The 14,544-nt window shown below is 38.7% G+C and overlaps 3 protein-coding genes across 5 annotated transcripts; all 3 read right to left on the bottom strand.

Annotated features, from left to right (window-relative positions):
• Window positions 1-1,065: 1,065 nt before the first annotated feature.
• Window positions 1,066-5,757, bottom strand: LOC103929480 (signal recognition particle 54 kDa protein, chloroplastic). The gene is made up of 14 exons (XM_009338689.3): window positions 5,518-5,757; window positions 5,251-5,386; window positions 4,463-4,632; window positions 4,198-4,350; window positions 4,011-4,088; window positions 3,773-3,898; window positions 3,554-3,656; window positions 3,006-3,106; window positions 2,529-2,666; window positions 2,288-2,431; window positions 2,079-2,154; window positions 1,881-1,966; window positions 1,606-1,731; window positions 1,066-1,421 (listed from the first exon to the last, which is right to left on the bottom strand). The coding sequence occupies exons 1-14, from the start codon at window positions 5,701-5,703 to the stop codon at window positions 1,317-1,319; spliced, it is 1,728 nt and encodes a 575-aa protein (XP_009336964.2). The 5' UTR covers window positions 5,704-5,757; the 3' UTR covers window positions 1,066-1,316.
• A 1,337-nt stretch (window positions 5,758-7,094) lies between these two features.
• LOC103929478 (4'-phosphopantetheinyl transferase) lies at window positions 7,095-9,711 on the bottom strand. Of its 2 annotated transcripts, none has more exons than XM_048568170.1 (9): window positions 9,534-9,711; window positions 9,349-9,461; window positions 9,069-9,246; window positions 8,898-8,960; window positions 8,671-8,772; window positions 8,410-8,565; window positions 7,894-8,013; window positions 7,461-7,517; window positions 7,095-7,355 (listed from the first exon to the last, which is right to left on the bottom strand). In XM_048568170.1, exons 2-9 carry the CDS (start codon window positions 9,444-9,446, stop codon window positions 7,335-7,337), a joined length of 795 nt encoding a protein of 264 aa, XP_048424127.1. In that variant the 5' UTR covers window positions 9,447-9,461; window positions 9,534-9,711; the 3' UTR covers window positions 7,095-7,334. The 2 variants fall into 2 exon arrangements, with proteins under 2 accessions (XP_048424127.1, XP_009336962.2); XM_009338687.3 differs by having other exon boundaries at window positions 7,461-7,587; window positions 9,534-9,700.
• A 644-nt stretch (window positions 9,712-10,355) lies between these two features.
• Window positions 10,356-14,250, bottom strand: LOC103929482 (rho GTPase-activating protein 5). Of its 2 annotated transcripts, XR_007252258.1 has the most exons (6): window positions 13,417-14,250; window positions 12,358-12,478; window positions 12,095-12,214; window positions 11,698-11,928; window positions 10,511-11,205; window positions 10,356-10,391 (listed from the first exon to the last, which is right to left on the bottom strand). XR_007252258.1 is itself a non-coding variant. In XM_009338691.3 (5 exons), exons 1-5 carry the CDS (start codon window positions 13,869-13,871, stop codon window positions 10,585-10,587), a joined length of 1,548 nt encoding a protein of 515 aa, XP_009336966.1. In that variant the 5' UTR covers window positions 13,872-14,250; the 3' UTR covers window positions 10,356-10,584. The 2 variants fall into 2 exon arrangements, 1 of the variants encoding a protein (XP_009336966.1); XM_009338691.3 differs by having other exon boundaries at window positions 10,356-11,205.
• Window positions 14,251-14,544: the final 294 nt, after the last annotated feature.

Raw genomic sequence — 14,544 nt, 5'->3', positions numbered from 1 at the left:
CTTGAAATGTGTTGTTAACTGGTTCTAAGGTTCACTAACAAAGAACTTGACATGTAAGATTCAATAGCTGTCTAACATGTTATCAGAGCTTTGGTTACTGAAGATCATAGGATCAAACTGTCAACCGCATCACTTGCTTATCACTTTTTGATAAAACGATTTCCTACTTTGTAAACTTGCAATCATCTCCTTACTTTCATGTTGTTTTACACGAAAGAAAAACTACATCCATTCGAAAACTACATCTAACCAAATACAATCAGAGGACTGCTGATGCCCAAAATTGGCTAAAGCATTAACCGCTAAGTGCAACTTTGTATTCAATTATCAACAGCATCACAGTAAGGTGAGGAGTGCAAGCCTACAAAATATGATTGCGGAAATCATTAGGTACTCAAGTATGATTGTACATACAAAAGAACTGATTACAAACTTTTAATAAAAATGTACGAAGATCAAAAGTAAAAATCAACAATAAGCGGGATATAAAACACGTTTTGTGCTCCCTCTATTAAGTCCTAGATTTCCCGAGTTTTATTTTTTATTAAAAGTTTGTGGTTCCCTGTTTGTATTTGACAATACAAAAATTCAGGCGTTCAAAAAAAAAATATCACCTTAATTTCCTTCGAGGTAGTTACTAGAGATGATCCACTGTCTTCCTCAAAGTTCTTGTTTTCGCCTGGATTCAATTCTGCATTCACATTAGCCACTGGAAATGTCGAATCCGCCATTTTTTTCTCCAAACGATATAGAGTTTGTTCTTCCTTTCAAGTTATTGCTTTTCTTTCTTTGTTTCTATGGCCCAGGAGAGAGAAAATGTAAGGCAAGGACACGTGTCAGTACCTTTTCTTGGAGAACACGTGGTGAGTTCTTTAGGTTGAGCTGCAACGGTTTGTCATGTTTTTCTGGGTCTTTTAGGTTAACCAACCTACTTTTTTGTTTTGTGCTAAACTGTCCGTCAAAACCTCCGTGATCCACATTTAGAGGGCGCGGGAGAGAAATCTTGAGTGCTGATGTAGTGTGGGCTCCACAGACATTAACAGCATCACGATCATAAATCTCACATGCACATGAATGACTGACTGCAATATATTTAAGAGCGTTGCAACCGCAATGCATGAATTTCTCATTAATACAACGATAGATTGCGTACAGAAAAGTGAATATACAATGAGCTTGATACATTGCCTGCTGCAGGAACATCAACGCTCACAAAGTACAGCGATCACGAAGAATATGCATTATGCTTGTGCAGTCCGTGTAAAATACCAAGAGCTCGCATCTCATTGACCTGAACTCCCCTTTGCTATGCTCGCTCAGTTCCCGCCTCCGAAACCACGAGGACCAGGCCGAGATGCCGAGCCAACAAACTGCTTCCTTGAATCAGATCGTCGCTTCCGCCTTGCAGTGCCGGGAGGAGCCTGACAAAGGAAGGATCCCAAACCGTAAAAAATGTATCCACCAAGTAACAACAGTCTATGATAAATGCACAAAAAATGGTAAGTGCGAAAATGGCAAAACTAGAAGGCAGAGACATGTTCTACAGTTCAATGGCATGGCGCATGAATTACAGAGAGCGCATAAAAGTAACGGAAAGTAAAGCACCTTTTGTTCAGTTTTGAGAGATTCTTCAAGATTGTTCAGTGCAGGTATAGATCCACCTTCCATTACACCCATTAGATTCTTCATACGAACTCGCATTTGGAAGAGTTGAGCAACAAGTTGGCTCACCTGATATTGTCATCAATGAGAACATTACGGTTATACGTCGCAGTTGATTGTAAAAATGTGTGTGTGCGTGTGTGTTCAACATCCGCAACCCGCCTTTATGGGGAAGCTAATATGAGGAGATGTGAAACGTAGGTAGCCATTGCACATACCTGCTGCTCTGTTTTCCCGGACTCTTGAGCAACTCTTTTTCTCCTGGTTGAAGATTCTGCCAACAACTCTGGCTTCTCCCTTTCCTCTGTGATCAAAGATGAGAATCAGAAAGCCAAATATAACCCACAACGCACCATGAAGCATCTTAAGTATCATCATTGAACGGTAGTTTGAATAAATCAAAAGGAATAAAATACCAGGGGTCATCACTTCAATCATTGCTTCCATAATCTTCAGACTCTTCTCTGCTTCTCGAATTTGTGCAGGGGTAACCTGTTCGGTCAGACAAATTGGAAAGTTCAAGAATTAGATACAACCAAAAAAAGGAAGCCGCTGGATCTCAGCAACTATCAAATTTCAGGTCATAAGTAAACATGGAGAATAGCGACCAAACAGGCTTTCATACTTTGCCCATTCCAGGGATCATTCCAAGAACACGAGTCATGGAACCCATGCGTGCAACAGCACGAGTTTGCTTCAGGAAATCGTTGAAATCGAACTTTGCACTCATTATCTTCTTTTGCAAGTCTTCGGCATCTTCTTGTTTCATCTATAGTGACAACTCAATCAGAACTATATTCATATAAATATTCAGGGAATCTGTGGTGGAATTTACGAAGGGGGAAAATTGGAAAAACCCCACTTACAACTTCTTGCGCCTTCTCCACAAAAGAGAGAACATCTCCCATTCCTAATATGCGTCCTGCCATACGGTCAGGGTAAAAAGGTTCAAGGTCCTCCATCCTCTCTCCTCGCCCGACAAGCTTGATTGGCTTTCCTGATACCTGCCATTAACTCAATATTAGAAAATTGCAGAAAAGTATTTTCAGAAGCTTAACTATTTTTGCAAGAAGAGATGCTTCAAAATGCAATACTGCGTACTCAGAATGCTAAAAGGAATGCAAACATCTTATAGTGCACAAGGTATTGTTACACTCCAAGCATAATTTGAAAATAAAATTCTTGATAAATTATACAAACATTCTTTTCGAGATTTTCAAATCATTGTTTGTACCACAAATGCTTACCTTTAGGTTCGCATTCCCTTAAAATTTATAATGAATAATAAATGGGGCAGAACAAATGAGATTACTGTGACAAAAGTAAGGCAACAACAGGCAAACCTCTTTAACACTCAAAGCTGCTCCACCTCTAGAATCGCCATCTAGCTTTGTTAAAATAGCTCCAGTAATCCCAATCTCTACGTTGAATGTCGTGACTAAAGCTGCAAACTCAAAGAAAATAGTCAGCCTACTTTTAGGAAAAATCATACTTCCTTTTGTAGCATAGCAACATTACATTTTTTAACAATTGGTAACCGCAATTGCATGCACCAGATGTGTATTTCAAGTTTTGAATGCACTAAGAACATCAAATGGCATGCAAACTAATCACAATATAATTCAAATAAGCAATTGTGTCTATGAATCTCATAATTCAATTTAGATGGGTATCAATTTGGTACTTTATCTCGAACATTATGTAGTGCAACCAATTTCCAAACTCTTATGTGTACATAAACTACGAAAACAAATTCGACAGTAAAAACATGTTTGTTTTGCTTCTCTGTCTAGTTTTTGCAGCAATAACTGAAGAAAGGAAAAGAAAGTTCTGTATAATTGGGTGATTAAACTTGAAAATAAACTCAAAAAAATTGAACTAATCGGAATACCTGCAGCTTCTTGGCCAGTCATGGCATCCACAACAAGCAAAACTTCTGTGGGGTTCAATACCCGCTTAACTTCTTTCAACTCATCCATCATTCCTTTGTCTATCTGTTAAATGGAACAAAACGAAAAGATAAAGAAAATCCAGCCAAAAGTTAATATAACCCAGCAGTCGTTCACAAGATACCATCACAAAACTAAGTAATAATATGTAGAAGAGTTACCTGAAGTCTTCCAGCAGTATCCATTATTACTACATCTATGTTCTTCTTTTTGGCCTCCGCTAAACCTTGCCTAGCTATTTCTGAAGGTTTAGTGTCAGTCCCTGCTGTATATACAGGCACTTTTACCTGTTACAAGCTATAACTTTAACATAGGAATGAACGCGAACCAAAATTTTAGAACATAAGAGTCACTGGAAATGTAAAGTCGCTCACTTCATTGGCAATGAAAATTGTATACCTGTTCACCTAAAATTACAAGTTGGTCAATAGCAGCAGGTCTGTATACATCACCAGCGACAAGCATAGAACTCTTCCCCTGGGAGCGGTGTATGTCACCAGGTCAGAAAACGGAAAAAGTAAATTTTGCATAGTTCCAATGCATATAATAATGGTATGGAAAGAGGGATATGCTTGTGGAAATGCACCAGTTTCTTAAGGTAGTTAGCCAATTTTGCGCATACAGTCGTCTTCCCAACTCCTTGTAAGCCAGCCAACAAAATAACAGTTGGACCAGATTTTGCGAAGGTAAGTTCAGACACCTCTCCACCCATCAGTTTTACTAGCTCATCATTCACAATCTGAAAGAAACCACAATCGACTCATTAGAAACCAACGCTCAACATAAACTACCTAGCTTTTCGTTGAAATGAGCAAGAGAATGCTGTATCGTTATATAGCATGCGAAGTTACCTTGACCAATTGCTGATCTGGCTTCACTCCTCGAATAACCCCGACACCAACAGCCTGGTCACTGACAGCTTGCACAAACCTTCTTACAACAGGAAGGCTCACATCAGCTTCCAAAAGGGCCCTCCTTATATCTCTCATAGGCTCCGCAATATTCTCCTTAGTCAAAACCTCTGCAGTACAAAAACCCAGTAATCAGTGTGATCATGCTGTGGAATTTTAAAGGGTTTTTTTACATAGAAGCCCGCGATAACATTACACTTTAGAGAAAAACACTTCAAGGCCAATACTTGAGAAAGAAAAAAAGAAAAAAAATAAAAAAATCATGCCAACCCTTCAACCGGAGAAGCGCGTCAATGAAATTCCACAACTAAGTATCAATTAGAAAATGACAATGTGACTCGTTGAAGGATTTTTTTTCTCTCTCCAATTGAACTCTATAAGAGCTCATTTGGGACTGCTATTATAGGAAGCACTTTTGCTGATACGTGCTTCTTCTAAAGGTGCTTTATTACTTTTAAGCATGCAAAAAAAAACTTTATTAAAAAATTAAAAATCCAAGTGCTTCCTGACAAAACACTTGGAACTTGGAAGTGCTATCTAAAGAAGCACATAGCAAGTGCTTCTTCAGAAAGCGCTTCTACCATTTAATAGTGCTTTTGGTTGTTAAAAAACACTATTAGCCCTTAGCAATCCCAAACAAGTGCTTTTTAATAGAACTCACTTGACCCTAGAAAATTTGATTCAAAATTTTGAAATGCATAAGGAGTAAAAGTGCAAAAAAGTAAAACCTTCGCCTTTGAGCTTGCTCCAAGCCGATTCGAGCCCGCTCGTCAACTGGCCAAACATTTCAGCCCTCACAATCCCCCGCAACTCCTTTCGAGTAATCACAACTTGCTTGGAATTCACCCAACCCCATATCTCTCTCTAACAACAATTCACCAAACACAAATTTATCAACATACAAAAAAAAAAGTACGAAGCTTTCATTGCCGATTCCAAATTCCAAACTATTTTCCCTCGTTTTCTCGGAAAGCAAACAAGATTTAAGGACTTACAGTGAACAAGTTTCTAGAAGTGAGCCAAGCGGGGTTGCGCGGAGCTGTCCAGGAAGAGCCCAGCTTGGCCGTTGGACTCCTCGCCCCCGCGTACTTGGAATCGGAGAAACCTCTGCTGGTGGACACGGAATGCGACGTCGCAGAAAAGTGGCGGGATGCAACGGTCGAGAAATGTACGGCTTCCATCGCCGTTAAGATTTTTCTTTTTTCTGCTTTTTCGGGCCAAAGCTGATTACTCTATCCATGTCTGTTATCTTCTAGTTAGATGGGTGATAAGGTGCTTCGCGCACCAACGCAATTACCGTAGACCCTCAGTATCACGTCCCCTCTCAAATCGATCACGCAGAGCAACGTTTTGAATTGAATTATATTTTGTAAACGTAGTGTTATCTAAATAGCCGTTTTTACTTCTTACACGTTTCTTATTATTTTCGATTATCGGATCAAATAAATTGAAAAAGATCGAAGACAAAAAATAACAAGAGTATATAAAAAGTAAAAATAAATATGTGAATAACATTATCTTTTTTGTAATTTAGCAATTGTCTTCAACTCACTAGCGGCAAAACCAGAAACTTTGGGTAGCAAGCGATTTTGTAACGTTCCAGATTTCTATTTCATTTTAGTGGATTATTATTAAGAAAAACTAATAAAAGTGACTTGAAAACTTTGAGTTTTAACGATAAGGACAAAATAAAAGATAAAATGAATAATACTATATTTGATTTTTTAGTGTAAAAATGTAGTTTTCGTTAAAGTGAACAGTAGCACGGGTTTTTCGTTAAAACTCCCTTACTATTATTTTGAGCTCCGCCTCTACAACTCAGAGCGTTCCGAATTCAAATTCTTTCTTACTCTTGGCAAAGCTTAGAATAGTAATATCATTTATGATAGTGTGCTTAATGCTTACTATTGAAATTCTTGAACAATTTCTTTAATTTTGTCAATTTTTTTTAACGAGATTAATACGCAAATAAAATGTTCTATTTATCTTTATTATTCTTGTCGAGTACTCATAGGCTCATAGCCATGGGGGAGATAAAAACATTATTTTATATTTTATACAAGCAAATCAGGCTAAATTGTAGCAAAGATTCATGATCAATACCACGAAATTAGTTTTCGTTCTTGAACTCTATTAATAGTTTCTCATGTACTCGAATTATGTCATTTGTTGCATTAGTAGTCATTTTCGTTAACTCTGTCAACTTTTCCGTTAAGTTGAGTAGTAGAATAAGAATTTCTTCCAAAAAATAAGAAAACGAATTTTTGAAAGAGAGACTTGGCTCGTCAAGGGTTAAGGAGGAACTCCTCAAAATACCTCGTAACTTAGGGACCGAAGTCGTAGTGATAAAGAACCTGAGGGTTTGCGGAGACTGTCATGTTTATAAAGTCTGAATCGAAAAGGAGGTTTTCGACTCGAAATCATGAGAGAAGTTGAGGTGAAAGGTCGCTATCTTGGCTTGAAGTCCTCATCGGCTTTTGGCTGTTGAACACACAAACACAATGCCAGAGAACAAGTTTCCTACAGGTGTTGGGCGACCTAATTCCGATGATCTCGGTTCTGATTTAGCGGGTTCATGGAACTTCTCTGTGACAATACATGGGTTTGAAGTACAAACTGTTCAAGAGAATCACCGGCTACGAAACCTGATACTAGTGGAGCAAGACGACGAAGATACAGGTACATTGTTCGTAGAAAGAAAGAATTACTTACAAAAATAATCAACAATTCAATCCGCCTATTGGTACGGCCGCATCAGTTCCTGTAACACATTCTTCTTCAACATATGGAATAGTTCTCCGCACCGTCAATTCTATCGGAGCATTTTCTTTGCCTGCAAATAGTTCAAATTATAAAGTAGAATTGGTTTCTCAATCATTTCATTAATCCACAATAAAAATAAAAATCATTAAACAAAAAGAAAGTGAAAGACTCTCACCTCCAACGGTTTTATGTCTTTCCATACAAATGGCAGCATAATGAGAACCGGCCAACTCTAGAAGCGAAAATTGCCAATTTCTTGTGAGGTTCATGGGGCCAAAAGGTTCAACACTTATTTCGGATATCTAACAACAGAGTGAATATTCAAAGGGAGGCCAAAACTTCTTCAAGATAAGTAAATTGCATACTAAAACCAATATTAGACCAGAAGTAATTTTTATATAAGCTATATGCGGAAAGTGAAGACGGTGGAGAATATCCTCGGACTCCATAAAATAACGATAGTAGACCATTGTACTTCAACACTATAGTTGATAATTTCATAGCCAATTCACAGCCAGGGTTATCCCCGGACTCTATATAAAGCGCTTTCAGTTTGATACCCATGGAATATGTTGCAATAAATTTGTGTTTATAAGTCTCTGACATACCTCAGAATCTACATCCCCAGATAAATTGATGCCTCTCTTAGCTGCATCCCTCAATCGAATGGTAAAGGTATTAAACGGAGAAGCAGAGAAGCCCATTCCCAATGCTTTCACATATGCCTCCTGGAAAGGAGAAAGGAGATTGATGGCAATAAGGAAATGCTTGAGAAAAACACAGCCTAGATGTGAAGGTATTATGCGTTTTCAGTATATTCGTGAGCTCGTATTAAATTTTATGGATATCCCAGTTAATTTCAAATGTTTTCCGTCGTTCATCCCCACCCTTGCATATGATCCCTATATAAGTGCTTTTATGAGTTTCTTTTCCCTTGACCAATCTCTGGATATTTTTTTGGAAAATCATACAAACAAAAGTTTCTTACAGAAGTTATCAGATTTTAAGGCTTGCCATTTATACCTCAGTCATGTACCAATTCAAGTGTTCATGTAATGTCAGATTTCATACAACTACAAAAGAGAAACTTGATGGATTATCATTATTCAAGCAGTCTCACAAACCTTGAGAGTCCATAATTTTATAAACTGTTGACGCTGAATTTCAATGTCCGAAATAGAAGATAAATGTTCCACTTCATGAGAAGAAAAGTACCGTCGAGCAAAAGCTAAAATATGGTTCTTCAACTTCCGCTGCTTGTCTTCCACATCTACACCAATCTAAAATAGGAATCAATTCACATAGGTTCAAAATATAATTTCTTCAATAACAATCCGCACTACGCACAATCATAATAAGTATACTTGAATACTCTCAATACATACCGGTGAATCCACAGTTACACCACAAGCTATCAAGGAAGAAGTGTGAGAGAGGTTGAAATGCAACGGTGGTGGCTGCCAGCCATCTGCAATTTGCCACTCTACCTACTCAAGTAAGTTATAAGAACGATTAAAATTTGCTCCAGAAAAAGAGCTCAAACAACATGATTGTAAGAAAAACCAAGTCAAGGAAATGAGAGTATACACAAATTTTCACTAAACATCAATACCTCAGGCTTCCCATGATTGTTCTTTTTAAACTTTACGGATCTCGGATCAACTCGATGGTCTGTCTGATCTCGTATTACACAATACATCCACATTAACCACACAAACAAGAAACAACACAATTAGTCATTTTCTTCAACTTGTATAAGTAAAAATGAGGTGACCAGACCTACATATCTCGAAATCGTAGTGCGAACCAACGCCCGGGCAAGCAATGCTCTTTTCTGGAGCTCAATCCCACGCATGCCCAAAACATTATCTCTCTCAGACGGTGACAGAAGCTCGAAATACCGATTCAAAAGGCCCTCACTCTTCACCTCCTCAGGCAAAACATACCACAAATGACTTTCCCTGCAAAACCCATCATTTTTAAGACGCAAAATTTGAGAATTCGATTTCGAAAAGCTGTAAAATGTGATTGAAAATTGTGGGTTTTGTGGTAAATACACATACATTCGAGAAGGAAGTTGAAGAGGGAGCAGAGAGCAGAAATTGCTATGGAGGGCATGAATGTTCATTATGTAAAATGGTCTGCGTCTGAATGATATCATGCGTGATACAACAATCTGTGACACAAAGAAAACCACGATATGAACACCAAGATATTGAAAGCAAAGCAAATCAAAAAGTTGGGTTACCTCTGAAGAAAGCAATCTAACTTTGCTGAAGAAAGCAACCAACACAAAGAAAAGAAAATTTGCTTTGAAAATTCTTGAAAGATGCTGCTATGAAACATTGATTTGCTCCGACGATGATAGCAAGGACGGGGAGAGGTGGAAACTTGTGGACGTTTGGGTTTTGGGCTCGACGGGTTTTATCACAACATATGGGTCGGGGTTTCTTGACCCAACAACAGCGGCACTAGTCCCACCCACTTTCCTTATTTTCCGAAGGGGTATGATACACCTTTTTAATTTTTAGTAATAGGATCGAATGAATTGAAAAAGATTAACGGACAGAAATTATCAAAAGGTAAAATAGGGTGTGTGAATAGCACACCCCTTTTCCGAATCCACCAGTACAGACGGGTAATTCAAGGAAAATAATCAAACTGAACTGAACCGAAAAAACTCAATTCTTAATTTTTCCGTTTAAAAAGTCGAACCGGATGCCTTGTATGGTGTCAATCCACATACAACTTAATTTTTTTTATGAATCAAATATTAGTGTAGAATATTGTTTGTAATAAAAAAAAAATTAATAAAATTATAGTCGTCTTAACTCTCCTTCACGCTGTTGTAGTCTCCATCTACACCTCCAATGATGTCATCCGAATTGGTGTTTCCCTTAAGAGTTGATTGATGGATCCGTGTAGTGTCTGACCTGAATCTTCAAGCGATGATGAGGCAAACCCAACAAAACAAAACGAATGAGTTCGAGGCGAAACCACATAGACCGAACACAGCCTAGCGAAACTTGTATGTGAGGGGATGTGTCGAATAGGAGTCTCGCATCAAATGTAAGTGAGAGATATTAAGTTAAATTTCTCGTCCCTACTAGAAAATACAGAAAATATTAGAATGGGTTAGAGAAATGTGTACAAGGGACAAGGTTAAGAAGCTTAATCCACAAACAAATGTAAAACACACATCACATCATACAGACAGAGACATACACAATATTTCCACATGGGAGACGCAAATATAACCCAAATCTCCCCAACACCCGAAACCACCTCCAAAACACTCTTCAACGCCAACCTTCAGCCAACTCCGTCCTCGAATTTATGCGGCTAAGAATTCCACTTCTTTTGCTCTTATCTGCAGTCACAGCAGTTTGAATCAGCAGCTGCTCGTTTACCTTCTTGGGCCCCTTCTTCAGATTCGAACCACTTGATTGACCACTTTTGATCTTCCTAATGTTTGGCTGAGCCTCTCTACCTGAACTTGTTAAACCCTCTTCTTGGGGCCCATTTGCCAAAGAGCTAACTTGGGATACAACCTCGCAAGGACAATTATCTGCCAGAAACCAGTTTCCTCCCGGAATGATATTCTTGATAGAAGATAGAAAAGTTTGAGATCCACTTTCGGTTGCGGGATCATTTTGTGTAGAATGAAGGGGGCTCTCTAAATCAGGTTCTTCGCCAACAAATACGCCCTCCTCATTTTCCTTGTTAGCCTCTTCGTTGGCCTCTTTGTGATATGGTTGAAAAGTGCTTTGGTGCTCATCCTCGTCAGAAGGCTCTAGGCGGGGTACAGGGGCTGTTTCCACCAAAGATTCCTCTCTTTCTTTTAGTGTCTTGACAATAAGAGTCTTGAGGAAATTCATCACTTGGACGGCATACATTAATGCAGTCAAAGGATCTACCATCTGCCGAAAATGAAAGTTACAAAGGCTTGTTAAAAATAATTTGACAACATGTGGCTTAAACATATGACAACATGCTGAAACAAGACTATCACATCTAACCCTAAATGGAAACTGAAAAAAGATACTGGATGAAGAAATTTATCACACCGCGTAGTTATCAGATTCCTCATGGTTTTTCCTAGGTGATTCATAACAAGACTGATTTTCGGTCTTAGAACATATTAAGCATGTAACGGAAAACCAAGCATTGCAATAAAATCTCTCTCCAAAAATTATACCTCATCTTATCCCATTCTAATTCATTCTATATATCTTCAAGCTTTAAACATAAAAATTGCCGAATGCATTGATTATTGATAGCCTGATATTTGAGTTAACACATTGGCTCCTACTCTAGTACATAGAACGTGTTGGCATGGATGTCGCTAACAATGAAGATTATGCACGAAATCGGGGTGCGTTTTAACTTTAGACAGTAAAGTTTTCACTCACATGAGTCATGTTTGGTGCAAACACCATGGCAATATTGCGTGCATTCATCTTGTTGAAGTGTTCCATTTGTGCAACATCAGCCATTAGGTTTACTGCCCAATCCAATAACGCAGCTTCTGTTGGAGGTAGGAGCCTAACAAGTTCAGCACACTCTTCTTCTGACTGGGACTGCATTACCTGCTCTGGTGTTAGAGAGTCTAACACACCAGTTGGAAGTTCGCGGAACCAAGCCTGAGAAGCAACAGTACATGAATTTTAACATCAAATGTCATTTTGTGAACTGAAAGCGCTCAAAGATGAGTTCACCCTTTGGTTGACTGTGGGAGGGGACATGGAGCAATGACAGTAAGACGGAAGAAAGAAGAAGACTAGTCATTAACAGACGGTAAAGCCTTACCTTAATAAGACCGGCCAAACAGTGCACGTCAACGCCCTCCGGTATCACTCCCCGATTTAATTGGTCCCTGACGTACTCCTCCTGACTGTTCTCAGCATTAATTCTGAAGATCCCTTCAGCCTGCATGTAAGAGTGAACTTCAGTTTTTATTGAAGATAGTTTGAAACTTTGAATTATAACAAAGTGTCCGAAATTATGTCTTCTAATTACATTCTACCCCGGACGTACTGTAAGAAATGAATATATGCAAAAGAGTGATATACCTGCAGACCCCCTTGTGCATACAAATGTCTCTGCATCAAAATAAGTATTGTTGGGACACTGTTCCCTCTGGCATCAAAAGAAAGCTGCATAGACTCTGTTGAGACCCCAAAAACGTTTGCGCTGCAGATGAAATCAATGTCAGTATAATACTTACCCTTAAAACTTTATTCATGCTGTTAAAATGAAAAACAAAAAAGAAAACAAAACATAAATATACAACAGACTATAAGTATCAATAAAGAACATAGGTGTATCCAATTTTTTTCTTCATCGAAGCCAATGTGCCGAGTCCAGTGCTTATTCTCTAGATTACATGTAGATATAGACTGCAGACCATAGTTGCCAGCACAAACATATTCTCACCTTACTTGAGCCACACAAGGCACCAACTCCTTAACTCATAACAAAACACGCATTTAAATATGAATACCGACAATCATTTCCCACGTATTTGAAATTCAGAAGGGAAAAACAAAATAAGAGCAAAACGAAGCACATTAAACATCGCAGTACTCAAATTTGATGGCACATCGTCGCCACACAGAGTTGAATCGTGATGAAATTCTACTACAACAGACATATTATAATTGGCATCCATTGTTCCTTGTTGATACATGTTGAAGGATAACATTAATGGAATAAAGTACAATAATTGGTGAGTCTTTTGTGAGGAGGAAAAAAATAAAAATAAAAACTTTCTACGGAGCAGAATCAAAGCAAGCAAAGCAGAATAATGCCATGTGCCAACACAGAAACCAAAACAAAAAGACGATTTATCATCGAAAATTTCCAGCAAGGCATAAAAGAACAAAAGAATGCAGCTCCAAAACCCACCCAGAAAACACGTTAGAAATCTTTATCCCCAATACCCCAAATGAAACCCTAACACAGGGATTCCCAATAAAAAATTCAACAAACTCAATTTTTATCAAGATAAAAACTTTCAAGAAACCTAATTATCAGAAACCGAAAACTTTAAAAACCCATCAATCAAAACAGAATTACACATGGAAAAAAAAAAAAACCAATAAAAAAAAGATTGAAAATTTGCAATAGACCTGGCACTCGGAGCCCTCCTGGGGACCTCAGGTTCAAGCTCAACAGGCAATCCAAGAAACCCATTGAAGCGATCAAAGGTGACATGGGCAACATGCCTGACATTCGAAGGCCACCCAATCTCCATGGAAGAAAGCTTCCCTCTTCCACTATCTGCACTATTAGTACTGCTACACCCAATCAAAGACCTCCTGAAAGCAGTGACCAAAAGGGTCACAAGGGAAAGCTGATCACCCTCTCTGTCCCTCTCCTTCCTCTTCCCCTCTCCTTCCTCTTCGTCTTCGCTTTCGTTTTCTTCGTCTTCCTCCGAACCCAAATACCCCTGGAGGGTATCCTCTAAAAGGGCATGTGGGTATGGTGAGTCATTGGGTGTAGGTGGAGCAGCAGCACATGGAGTGGAGGAGCTTGAAGGGGAAGGGAAGTGAGATGGGGACGGCGATTGGAGGACCTCGGTCATGTTTTGGAGGAAAAGGATGCAGTCTTTTGTGATGATTGCTGGGCTAATTAATTGGGGTTTTGACTAAATTTGGATTGTGAAATGTTTGGAGTTGGAGTTGGATTGAAGGAAAGGTTTCGGAGGAGGAGGGTGAGACGTGACTGTCATCACTTTACTTATTTTTCTCATTATTTTTAACATCCGTCATTGATGCTCAACTCAAAGACTGAAGATGTTTAGAGAGAGAACGTGAGGAGAGAGAGAAGGAGAGATTGAGTGCTAGGTTGAGAGATGGGGATGATGGAGTATGAGTAGAGAGAGAGAGAGAGAGAGAGAGAGAGAGCGAGAGAGAGAGAGATGTTGAATTGTTTATTGTTGTGGAGGTCTTTGGACAGATATGCAGGAATAGACGGAAAAGAAAGAGAGGAAGAGGTGGGTGGTGTTCCTGTTTCCACTTCTCAGCAAAGTCATCCAATATTCCAATATATATTACCTGGCTGGATTGGTAAGTGTAAGCTGTTGCCATAGCTAAAAGTTATACGCGCAAATATGAGAGGCTTTGCTCGTTCTTGAGAATGAGTCCAATAGGATTAAGATGTCGTTGTGACAATATTTTAAATTAATTAAGTAATTGTATATAAAATAGTTAAAATGTAATACGTGATTGTCACTCAGTATTACGGTTTAACGGTAT

This window comes from the organism of the source record quoted next, unplaced genomic scaffold (genome assembly GCF_019419815.1).
Source record: "Pyrus x bretschneideri cultivar Hongxiangsu unplaced genomic scaffold, Pyrus_bretschneideri_v1 Contig47, whole genome shotgun sequence".
NCBI lineage: Eukaryota > Viridiplantae > Streptophyta > Magnoliopsida > Rosales > Rosaceae > Pyrus > Pyrus x bretschneideri.
Note: the sequence above shows the minus strand (reverse complement) of the source record. Positions and strands in the feature narration are given on the sequence as shown.